We start from the raw sequence: 12,078 nt of genomic DNA, 5'->3' as shown, positions 1-12,078 counted from the left end.
AATCTTGCTGTGCGTCAGAATATTGAACAATTAACTGTTTATATTAAAATTCTGAATAAATTATCCAAGAATAACTCTGTTCATTTTGTCTGCTGTCTGCGCAGCCCTGAATGCTGCTTTACCACAGAGAAAACATTAAATTCATATCTTGGAATAAGCAATACTTTCAGTTACAAAATGAATGGTGTTAAGAAAGAAAAAAAAATAATAAAAAATGCAGATCTGCCAATTTTAGGCTTGTGGTTTGAAGCCTGTTGAACTCTGCGAAACGGCTTGTGTGATCTGTCCAGGGCCGTGGCCTGCTGGTACGGTTTTTGGTAGCATGAAGCTGTTGGGTAAACATTGGCGAAGGGATTCCTTCTGCCTGGAGTGTCTAGAGCTGCCTTTCTGTAATGTCAGTCTTTTATTTCCATGTGCACCGACTCAGGTTTTCCTCACTTTTAGCAGGACAAATTTCTACACAGGTGGTTAAAAAAAATTAAAATAAAAAAAAAACCTGTCCAGGAGACCTGCTTCATCCCTGAGTCTGAGCAGCTGTAACCGGATTTGCACTGGGAACCAGCTCACCTAATGTTCTGTGTCGGGCAGCTCTCAAGAGGTAAAACCATTCGTTCTTCTAACTTTAATCTTGAGGTGGTGTGTTCTTGGAGGGTTTTTGTTTGTTTTTGGTTTGGTTTTTTGAGAGGTGAGATTTCCTTCCTGATCAGCTGCAACAACAAGCTTGGGGACTTACTGTCGCTATTTTTCATCTAGATGTATTTTGCCATTCAGACGCAATACCGTGCTTTGCTCCTCTTGAGCAAAACCGCTCCGTTTCGTATCGTTCCTTCTTGGCAGGGTCTGCAGCCACGAGCCCCTGGAGCTGCGGCCGACACCGGCTCTCCGTGGTGGGCACCAGCAGGGCGTGATTTTTAGGGCAATGCGGTTGGTGGAATTAATGGCTGTAGCTTTGTGTTTCCTTCCCTGGTCCCGGTGGCCGGCCACAGGCCCTGCTCTGTGGGCTAACTCGGCCCACGCCGCAACTCGGGCTCTTCACCAGGCCTCCGCTTGCGTGAGGACCTTTCCCCGCCAGCCTGAAGGCGCTGGAGATGCTCTGCAGTCACCAACGGGTCCGGTTCCTCTGCCGTGACCATGAGCTGGGGGCTGCTCTGCGGCTGGGTCCCTCTCCCCGGGAAGGCTGGCTGCACCTGGGCACAGGATGAGCTTCGGGGACAGCGGCTGCTGCCACCAACCTCTCCCAGGCCCAAGGTGCAGGAGGACCCAAGAACATCTTCTTGACACTTGAGCAATAAATTGTTATGAATGTGATTGATGCAACTTTCTTTTTCTGCAAAAAGTGCTCCTTTTCCTGAGGAGCTAGAGATGAACCCTTGCCCCGTGGCCTCCTTGCCCCATCCCTGCTTGATCCAGCAAGGACTGCTCCAGCTCCAGCCAGGGCCGTGATGGCCTGGAAGGGGAAGGGGGGAGCATGTTGCTTGTTGATAGAAAATGTGCTGTGCTGATGCCATCTAGTGCCTCCGAAAATAATAAATGTAAGAGGCAATTGCAGCCAGCTGTGCTCTCCGTGTGCCACCCGCGCTTGTGTTTTGGGCAGCCGCACAAAGCGGCTCAGCAGATCTTCAGCACTTTCTGGGCCCATCTGGATTTCTGTTACCATAAGAGAGCAATGAAAAACAAACATACTTTAAAATGTTTTGGAATTGCATCTGCTGGCACAGGCTTGTTCTCTGGGGTTCCTAAAATGCAGAATTTCGCAAAGCCACAAAACTTGAACTTGCTGTCACGGGAGGTTTGTTTCCTGCTAAGGTCTCGGGTCAGGGATGCTGGCGAGAGGCAGCTGAGGCTTGTCCAGCCCTTGGGCTGTTAGCCCTTGTTGCTGATCTACGCTGCCTGCACAGCTCAGCATCGCCGTCCCCGAACCACTTCAGCCACCGGGCAGAAGGAGAAGGTCTCCTCCTTGTCTGAACTGGGGACGATTCCCCCATCCCTTCAGCTAGGGCAGCTGCCTGGTTTAGGCAGAGCCCTGATCTCTGATCCTTATCGAGCTCTTGTGGACTTCAGAGGAATTAAGGTTTAATTTCTCTTCGCTCTTGTGGTTTCCTGGAGCACTGGGTAATTGCTATTCTAAGCGCTGCCAAAGCTGCGGTCTCCGGGTAATTGGAGTGTGAGCGGATCTTGTTCCGATTAAGGCTCGGCTGGGGCTGGCGTGTGCTCGGGGCAGGGAGATGAGGTACGTGCACACATCAGCCCACGGGCTGTTGGGAAGCAGTGGATGCCTGCGCCTAGAAGCCGGAGCGCAGCAGCGTCCTGGGCTCTGCCTGCCGGACAGCGGGAAGGGCAGGGGGGTCGCAGCCTCATCCCTCTTCCCTGCTTGCTTTGGGAGCTGAAGTGCCTGTTGATCGGTCTCTTAGCTGCACGGATGTATTTAGACGAGATAGTCGTTTCCGTGCTTTTCTGTTGCATCATCCCGTGTCCCGTGCGAGACTGAGACCTGAGCTTCGAGGTCTCCGTTGCTGTCTTCTGTGCAGTTCCTCACGTTGCTCCTTGTCAATCCACGCTGAGCATCGGCAGCTCCTGAAGCCCAAGGAAATGTTAACAGGCCTCGCTGCCTCCGGCATGAAGCCAGCGAGGGTTGGTGCAAGGAGCCCTGGTGTGTGGAAGGCTTTTGTGGCGCACACACAAAGTGGTTTTTCTTTGAACGGAACAGGAAGCAGTTTGTGGCAATCGCTGGCCTCGCGTCCATCGCTGGTTCAGCTGCTCTCCAGGCTCCCGCGCAGGCATTTTGGGCTGTGCAGCCCTGAGGCAGCTCTGTTGGACCCCCCAGAGCCGCAACCCCTGCGAGAGAGGGAGCGAGCGTAGGGGGAGCGCCGATCCCTCCGTCGAAGGAACTGCAGCATGGGAGAGGCGGGTTTGTTTGTGCCCTCGGAAAGGGGAAGTGGTGAGACGATTGAGCCAGAGGTCCCCATGAGCAAACCGGCTGCACGGCTGCCGCTTCCCCAATGAGTCTCTGCTCCTCACTTCGTTCCAGCATCTGGAGAAGAAGCGAGACTGTCAGGCGTAAGTGTGCTTGGAAGGCTTGCCGGGGAGATGCCTCCTGTCCTTGGGGTAAGTCGTGCTCAATATGAGCTCCGTCCCACGTTCCTGGGGTTGTCGCTCGTCTTCCTCAAGGCCTCGTGAGGAAGCAACTAGCCTTGAAGCAAAAAGGCCAAGTGTTGGGCTTTGCTCAGCCTTCCCCCTCCACACACACGCTTGAAGGCAAAACTTGGGCCATGGAGCCTCGGGCTACGAGGAGCCCTGCTGCAAGCGAAGGGGAGGAGAGGAGGCTGGGCTTTAACCGTGGCTCCCTTCGGGGCAGGACTGAGGTGTCTGAGCACCTGACGGGTGCTGGTCCTGGCTCCTGCTGGTTGCTGTGCCACAGCTGAAGGCACGTGAAGATGCCTCCTGCCAAAGGAAGGGGCCCTTGGACCACCCCTGGCTGGGAGCCACGGTGTTTGGCTTGGCAGGAGAGGGGGGCCTGGCTGAGCCCCACAGCTGAGTCCCCCAGATCCTCTTCCAAAGCATCTGCTCCTGGGCTGGGTGCTGGGTGCTGGCTCTCGGGGTGGAGATCCAAGCAGAGGAGATGTGATGAGGGCTGTGCTGGGCAGGCAACAGCCTGGGGTTTGTGGCTGGGTGAGGGCGATGCTCGTTGCCACCCACCTGCGCGTGACAGCAGCCCAAGGTGGGCTCTGCCGTGGGGATGCCTGGGGCCGTTCCCAACTGCTGTGCTTTGCTCAGCAGGGCCAAGGGCAGAAGCTGAGCAGAGGTTCAGTCTCGCCTGGGAGCCCACGAGCGGACGGGGTAAAGCTCAGCTTCTTCAGCCTAATCAAGGGGCTGAGGGCCACGTTTGGAGCTGGTCTGGGCTGAGGGGCTGGTGCCAGATGGAAGCAACAGGCTCAGAGAACTCAGGGTGGGGGATTTGGTCTTGGGCAGTTTGGAGATAGCCTCCACGTACCTGATAGCATGGAGGAGCTGAGAAGCACTTGGAAAAAGGTCCTTGCCAGGGGACGAGGACTTGCGAAGAGCTGCAAGATGCTGCTGGTGTTGCAGAGGGACGGGGTCTCTCACCTTCCCTTGCAGAGGCTCTGCTTTGGTACGTGAAAACGATGCCAAACAACAGCGTAAGCGTCAAGCCCACAGTGTTAACTCTTCCCCTGTGTTTCGCAGGTGAAGGGGGCCAGCACCATTGCAGCACTGACTTAAAAGCGGCCGTTTGTCGGGCTGACCTCTGATAACCACGAATGGAGCAAGGAGGTTTTGGCAGCGAGGGGAAGGTTATGGCGTGTTAACAGCTTGCTTTCTGTTTCCATCTGCAAGCCTGGATCAGTGTTCAGGGGCTGCTCAGTGCTCTGGGGGCTGCTAATCCCCAGGCCCTGCTGTAGGAAGTCACTGACCCGTCACACAGGTGGGAACACTGGAGACCAGGAATTTCTCTCTGGCTACAGCTTCCATCAGCTGATACTTCTGACAAAACACTTGGCTTCTCCACTCCCCCCTTGGCAGCCCCTGGGCTGCAGCCTGCAGCGCTGCCTTAGACCGTGCTGAGCTCTGCCGTGCTCTGTGCTGTTGTCTTCTGCTTGGGGTTATACCTTGCGCGGGGCTTGGAGGGCTCCCAAATGTCAGACTCGCTGCTGAACCACTCCTGGCCGTCGTTCTCGAAGCGCTGGAAGAAGAGATGGTCCTTTAAGCGAGGTAATGGCCTGCGTGTGGGGAGAGACGGTGTTTCGGGAGCTGGGCTGCTGCGCGCAGCCAGGAGAGCCTGTCCCCGGCGAGCAGGTAGCGGCGAGCGCGGGGTTCCCCAGGCAGGGCTGCGCGCGTTGGGTACGTGCTGCTCCCCTCCGCAGGGGACGCTGCCTAAGTACTGGTTAATGCTATTCCTTCCCGCAAGCTGTTCTCAAGGCTTGTGAGTGCTTTTAGGGGCTGGGTAACGGGTTAAATATCAGCCTTCTGGTTTTGTAATGGATTTGATTTGTTGTCAGTGATCTGGAGGTCCCCGTTTTTGCAGGCAGCCGTCTCTGCGCGGCTGCCTGGAGAGGACTGAGCGTTTTTTGTGCGTGCCGAGAGGCTGGTGTTTGAGCAGAGGCGGGGGGAAAGGCTCCCCCGGCCCTTCAGCAAGGGCTGCCAAGCAGAGCCCCGCGTTCGGAGAAGAGGCTGAGCCGCAGCCGTTGGTGTGGCACCAACTTGGTATCGCGGTGTTGGAGAGCAGGGACGGGAAACACTAGCAGTGATGTGAACTGGCCTCGTTGCTGTACGCGGTACCTTGACTTTGAAGGAGCAAAGTCAGAGCCCCGGGAAGCAGGACACTTGCAGCCGCTGAGGAGCCGGCCTCCGCTGTCCTTCCCTGCAAACACTGAGGCTGATGATTTAGGCTGATGCTTTTGGGTACGTTTAACTGTGGCATTAGAGCTCTCGACATGCGCCAGCTCCTTCCTCCCTCGTTGCTCCCCTCGGTTCTCCTGTCTCCTCCATGGACACGCAGGAGAGTGAGATCCAAACCAAACAGTCGCTGGGAGGTAAAGTCAGAGCAGGGAGCAGGATCGCGCAGGGCTCTCATCCCACGGCGCGCACCAAGCGGTTCCCCTGAGCCCTGCTGGTGCTGCGCCTGCTGGTTACGGCCTCACCCTCGCCGGGAAGGCTCAGCTGGGCAAATTTCCATTCTAAATAAAGCACCCTCACAGCGACCAAAGCACTAACCGCTTTGGGGAGCGTGTCCCGGTAGGGCCCTCTCCCTCCAGCGCAAGCGGTGTGTCCCACTGGCGCTTGCACCGTGGACACAAAACATTCGGGTCTCGCCCAGCTCCTCTCCTGCCTCTGCCTGTCTGTCCGTGGCACTTGGCCGTCCCTCGGTGCCCGGAAGAGTCACTGACGGAGCTGCATCGGGTCTGTTAGCTGGAGGCTCGGAGAGTATCGGAGGGGCTGCAAATCCTTCGTCAGCAAACTGCTGCGACCCTTCAGCTGAGAGCGAGCCGAGGAGCAGCTGGATCGTGCTAGAACCCTTTTCCCCAGCTCCGCATGCCCTAAAACCAGGCCCCAGACGCAGCGATAAGGCAGCAGCTCGCTGAACAGTATGTTACAGTGTTGGACAGCTTATCTTCTTCCCTCCTCCGGCCCCGGCCGCATGAGCCAATCCCCGCTGCCGCCAGCGGCTGCTGACCTGGGGCCCGGAGCGCGCCAAGGGCTGCACTTACTCTGATTTTGGCACAGCAGGTTTAGCGCTTGCTTTACAGAGGTTTTATCCTATAGCTCTGGTCATCCTGGAAGGCAGGATGTAAAGGGCGGCTGGTGCTGGGCCGGCAGGGGAGCAGCCGGGCTGGGGACTGCATGATTTTTGTTTCTTGTCTGTGATGCTCTCGGTGGTTTCCCAGCAGTCTCTGGCCCGGGTTTCTGGGAAATGCCCAGATGCTCTGGTCTTTCCTTCCTCCTAGGATTGTTTCGCTTAGCAGAACCGTCCGGTGCCTTTGCGCCGCCGTGTTTGGCGTGGCCTTTCCACGGTGGAAATGCAGGGAGCGGCCGGTGCTTAGAGGATGCGACCTGCCAGGAGAGAGCTCGCGCCCCGTGTTTCCTCTAATGTTTTCACCCGCCAGCGCTGGCCTGGCTCCAGGGTCACTCGGGGCCCGTCGGCATCCTGCGCTGACCAGCGGAGCAGGCGGGCGAGGAAGGGCCGGGAGCTGGTCCCAGGGTGCGGCAAATCGGCGGCTGGCAGAGCTGCTTCCAGCACTAGCCGCTCAGCCGCCGTCCCTGCTGTAGCCGTTCGCTGGTGACGGGCTCATCCGAGTGAAATCGGCCCACGGATAGCTGCAGAGGGGCGGGAGGTCCGGACTGCAGGTGTGAAATGGAAGAATTTAAACCTTTGTTGGGCTCCCAGTGTCCTTGCACCAGGTTACAGCAGGACAGAGGGTTTTTTTTCCTTGAAAAGAACCAGATCAGCTGGCTGGGCCCACTGTCTGCACGGCATCAACACCCCCGAGGCTCTTCCTGACTATCACATGCGGTGGATGCCGGTCACTACTTCCTTCCTCCCCACGCAGGAGCCCGGCTTCGTCATGGTTTGCCGGCCTGGCAGAGCCCCGGACAGCCCCGCTCGTGAGCCGCAGGGACCTGCCGGGATCAGCCAGCAGCGCTTCCTCCCCAGCTCTGCCTTGGGAATTCCTCTGATGAGGCTGCTCCCTGCAGCAATAACCTTTTATGGTTCCCGGACAGAGGCGAATTAAGCAACTGCAGTACCTAATCTGCTTAATGTTCCCCTGAAGCAAACAGAGCGTGCTCTTGGAAGTGTCACTTTGTCATCTTGTCTCCAGCCTCAGCTGAGGAAAGGTGAACGCTGTTGTCCGGCTGTGCCGGAGGGCAGAGATGCCCTGTCCCTTCCCGCTGCGCAGCAGTGAGACGGAGCTTCAGCTCCAGGTTCAGTTCCAGGAGATTCAAGAGGCCCCTGCTGGCGCTTCTTGCTGTGTTGGTGACCACCTTGATCGTGGGTACGGGGACGTTCACAGCCACCCAGACCTGCCTCCCTCCTGCGTGTGCTCTACGCTGACCTTTCCTTGCTCATCCTGCTGCAACCTGAGCCTGAAAGTGTTTTTTCCCCCCAAAAAACCCCCCCGCAGCACCCCCCTTGCCCTCGTGTCGGCGCAGCGTGGCTCTATACATGGTGCTAGCGCGGGAAGTAGATGCGGGGAGCTCTGAATTGTCGTGTCTGGTGTTCACACATTGCCTAAAATGGTCTCCCCGTCGCCGTAACCCTGGGCGCTCTGCGTGCTGCTGCCTAACGGCCTGCGCGGCGGAGTTCGCCGGAGGGTGGCTGCGAGCCTGATTTATCGAGTGTTGAACAGGAGTGTCTGAAGCACCCGGGGAGGATGTAAGTCCTCCTGTGGGGCTGGAGAGGGTCTTTTGCCGGCAGCCTATGCTTTGTCCAAATCCTTAGCCCTGCGCAGCACAGGCAGAGGACAGGGAATATTTTCCAGGCCTCCGAGGAGCCGTTGCTGACTCTGTTCCAGGGATCCACTTCGGAGCTGCAGGCTGGAGCCTCGGGCAGGCACGGCAAAGCCTTGGCAGGCCGGACGTGGCCCTGCTCGAGAGGAAAATACCTCTTTGTTTTAACTAAACCTGTGGGCCAGGCTCTGGCCTCCGTCAGGGCGCAGCGCTTGTCAGCTCCTGCGGCTCCGTCCTTGCTGCCTCTCGGGGCTCCGCTCCCTTCTGCGAGGCGAGTTCCCTGCCGCGAGGCGCGATGAGGGCAGGGAATCTCCTTTTACTTCTTTCCCTGGAGATAACTTGTATGAGGGGAAGCAAAATTTGCCTTCACCCCCCCCCCCCCGGGACCTTTCCAGTGACCTGGTTGCTCCCCTGAGGTCAGTTCTCCTTTGGCTTTGCTCCAGGCTATTTGGGGGGGTTTAGTGGCTTTTATTCTCTCCTGACATCTCTGGCTGCCCATTTTTTTCCAAGCTTGTGCCAAACCCTGCACTCATTAAAATGCTTATTCATTTCAAAATACTGATTTTTGATTACAGGCTGAATAGAGCAATTCCAGGCACAGCAGGGGGGGAAAGAAAGGGGGAGGTTAAATGGTTTGCTAAGCCCCTACCAGTTTTATAGATAAAGCGTTATAGATGTGGATCAAGGGCAGTCTGTACACCCTGTGCAGGAGTTTGTCAATTAAAAATTTCCCGTGAAGCAAATCCCACCACCTTCCTAGCTAGGCTGTTTCAAATTTTCACTGCTCTTATAGTTAGAAAACCCTTAATTAAAATAGTGCCTTTATAGAGTGGTTTTTTTAGTGTGCTGTTTACAGCCCCTTACATTAAATTACCATACACATTTAAACACCCCAAACACTCCCTAAAGCAGAACCTCTGGCAACTGCAGTGTGCAGCGGGATCCAAGGAACAAACCTCCAAACTCTCCCGCACGTTTGCTGCCTTTTTCTTGTTGGCACCATGCTATTTCTGGCTGCGCTGTGTAGCATTAAAACCCACAGCAGGATCTACTGTTTCCAAGACTGTGCTTTTAGCTATGCTTTACTCACGTTAATGTTTTTATCCTTGGCTTTCCTGGAGTACGATGGGTTTCTAGCAGTTTCTTACAACTTTTTCCCTTTGGGTAGATACGGCCTCTTAGAGTCTCTTGCTGTTGTTCTCTGCATCCTCAGACATCCAGCATGGCGCTTCAGCCAGCAACCTGGCTTTTTTCCATTCCCCTCAGCTGTATGCATCTCGAAGGAATAAAAGGCCTCTGTGAGTCATGCGCTGGTTTAGAGATCGTGGCTAACTTTTACACTGTGTCTCGTTACATAGGAATGTGCTTTAGTCAGCTGGACGACATATCGTACCGTGAAGCATGTCCAGACCTTGTTTTTGCTCCTCAATGAGTTATCAGATGGTGTACGCACACGCAGGCGCACGCTCGCTTAACACTCCCGTGCGGGGAAAATCCACGCGTATCGCAGCGACCCGGTGCCAGGAGCATTTTGTGCTTCCGCTACTGCTCCAAACGTTTGGTCTTGCCTGGAGTCGTTAATGCGTCTCCGATCTTGCCTCCCAGTGGCATCCTTTGTCCTTTAAGGACGAGAATGAAATTGCTGACAATATATATATTTTTTTCACGGATTCCCGCTGCTTTAAAGGTCCCTAATCTAAATGACAGCAGTCACGATGTGCTTAACTCTTCTGTCCTGCTACGGAAACGGCCTCTGTAGCACAGGAAGTGCTACAAGTGTCTGGCTGGGACGGTGCAAGCCTGGTCTCTGTCCTTGCACACGCCGTGGCTCGCGGGGTGAAGTTTCTGCTGTCAGGGGACCCCTGCGTCACGTTCCCAGAGGATCAAGGCTGCCAAGGCGCTGACACCGCCTGCACCGGCTGTCTGCGAGGGAGCAGAGGGACACGTGGAGCGTTGCAGTGCCGCCAGACGTCAGCTCTCCGCGTGTGGCTGATTTTGCACACCTCCAGGCTGCCTGGTCACATGCTGCGCCCTTCTCTCTCTTGCAGGGTCAGAGGGCAAGCCATGCTTACGGGAATTTGCTGACCGCGCCGTCGCTGCCTCGGAGTTTCACCCCCGAAAAAACTTCCTCCCATCCCTGATTGCCGAGAATGACTCCTTCTTCACTAGCATGGCTGAAGAAAAGGCAAGTGTCCTGTTTTGTTCTGCTGCCACGGCGCGAGGCAGGGGCCAGGGTCAGCAAACGGGGTTGTCGGCACCATATCCTGGGGGGCCCGTGGGTGGAATAAGGATGGGGAAAAGCTCCGGGCTTCACATTCACATTAGTGGGAATAAGGGACAGAGAGACCTCGGGGGCAACATCCGCGGCTCCCTGCAGCAAGCTGAGCAGGTGGAGTGGGACAGTCTGGCCGTGAGGTGCAAAGCCTGTGCGAGGAAGCACGCTGCAGGCTGGGCCTGGCTAGCTGCCAGGGGCCGTTTGCCGTGAGACAGGACAGAGAAGCAGGTATGGCTCCGCAGGGAAATGCCCCCTTTGCAGGATACACGCAACGCCTTCGGAAGGGTGTATGGGATTTGCACGCTCGCGCCGTGCCAAGCTGTTGCTCCCTGTGCAGGGGGACTCGTCTTCCGTAGAGCTGGACGCCCCGACGGCAGATTTGCACAGCAGCACGGAGGATCTCCTCTCAGACTCTGCTCTCCACGGCACGGAGTATTACAGAGATCTCGGGTTTCTGAGCCTGCCGGTTACCAGCACAGCAGCAGAGACTGCATCACAGCCAGAACAAGCCCCCCAAGCTGCATCTGCCTTTCGCTTTTTGGAAGAGAGACCAAGGGTTTTGAGCAAAATGTCTGTGGACGTTGCTTTTTCCAATCCTGTCTCCTGCTCGGTACGTTACGGGGAGGCCGACTGCCACTTTCTGAACAGAGACCGCGTTTCCTCCTGCCCAGCAGCGCCACAAGAGGGAACTGGCACCTCCGAGTGTCCTGCAGAGCCAGGCAAAGCGCTGGAGCTGCAGGAGGCCGAGGAGACCTTCCCCACGCTCGTGAGGTCCATGTCTACCTCACGGAGACACAGCTGGGAGAGCCCCGTATCGCCCCTGGACTGCAAGCGAAGGTAAAGCAGGCCTGGGAGCAGTATCCCATACGTACAGTGCAATGATGCTGTGAGAGGCCGGAGCGATCACGCTGCCCCGAGCTCTGGCTGCTGCTGGGTGGTCTCCCTCCCTGGTCAGCATCTGCCAGCGCAGCTGGAAGCTTCCTGCTCGTGTTGGGTGGGATGTGGAGGAGCAGACGCTAGGGCAGCAAGAGGCTTTTACGTCTTCCTGGCAATAGGAAGACCCTCTATTCCTGCTCTTGGGGCCGGCAAGAGGGTCTCTCATCTGGGGAGAGAGCACCTCTGCCTAGTGGGAACCCTTGAACAGCATCAGCTGCCCTGATGTCCTCTGTCCCCTGGCTCAGAGGCAACTTTGCCCACTCCACGGGGATGAAGACAGCTCTGTCAAACCAGCTTTTCCTTCTTGTCAGTGAGTTGGCTTGGTGGAGTCTGTACTTGCAATTGCAGCACTGCCCTCCTTCCCCTTGTTCTCCATGAGGCTGCAGAAGAAAGTGTATTTTTGCGGGGTGATGCTGAGCTCCGGCTGGCACTGGTTTCCAGGCCTGGCATCACTGTCACGCTCTGCTCCTGTCACATGAAGGCCTCGGGCTCCGGGTTTTTGCATGCGTGCTTTCCCTCCTGACGAATGTATTGATCTTGCTGCTGGCTGGCAGTTAGGTGCAAGCCAGCAATGACTATTTTTATCTCTCCTCCTTATAAGGTGCCCTAAAATTATCTCAGCCTGAAATCTTGACCACTCTTTATCAAGCTCAGGCTTCGGTTCTCAGACCTGTTGCTGTTGCAGGTGCTGCGGATCAGTCACAGTTTATACTGTACAACAGGCCCATGAGCAACGGCGGCACAGAGCGGCCAGCAGAGCGTCAGGGATTTACTCAGTCCCCTTGCGGGGTGATTAAGCATGTGAGCGTGGGGCCAGGGAAGGGGAATATGCCCCACTGTCCCCTAAGCAAATGCTTCCTGAAGCCTGTCTCTGGCAGCAGGAATGAAGTGACAGTGATCTGCTG

General features: G+C 56.4%; 1 protein-coding gene across 1 annotated transcript in view; it reads left to right on the top strand.

Annotated features, from left to right (window-relative positions):
* Positions 1 to 4,731: 4,731 nt before the first annotated feature.
* The window catches only part of ARHGEF18 (Rho/Rac guanine nucleotide exchange factor 18), a 47,103-nt gene continuing 39,756 nt past the window's right edge, over positions 4,732 to 12,078 (top strand). The window contains exons 1-4 of the mRNA XM_067313071.1: positions 4,732 to 4,812; positions 5,441 to 5,549; positions 10,011 to 10,147; positions 10,575 to 11,074. Of these exons, the coding sequence (XP_067169172.1) occupies positions 4,732 to 4,812; positions 5,441 to 5,549; positions 10,011 to 10,147; positions 10,575 to 11,074 (827 nt within the window). The remainder of the gene's footprint in view (positions 4,813 to 5,440; positions 5,550 to 10,010; positions 10,148 to 10,574; positions 11,075 to 12,078) is intronic.

Source organism: Apteryx mantelli, chromosome 30 (assembly GCF_036417845.1).
Source record: "Apteryx mantelli isolate bAptMan1 chromosome 30, bAptMan1.hap1, whole genome shotgun sequence".
Taxonomy (NCBI): domain Eukaryota; kingdom Metazoa; phylum Chordata; class Aves; order Apterygiformes; family Apterygidae; genus Apteryx; species Apteryx mantelli.
This window is presented reverse-complemented; position numbering and strand designations above follow the sequence as displayed.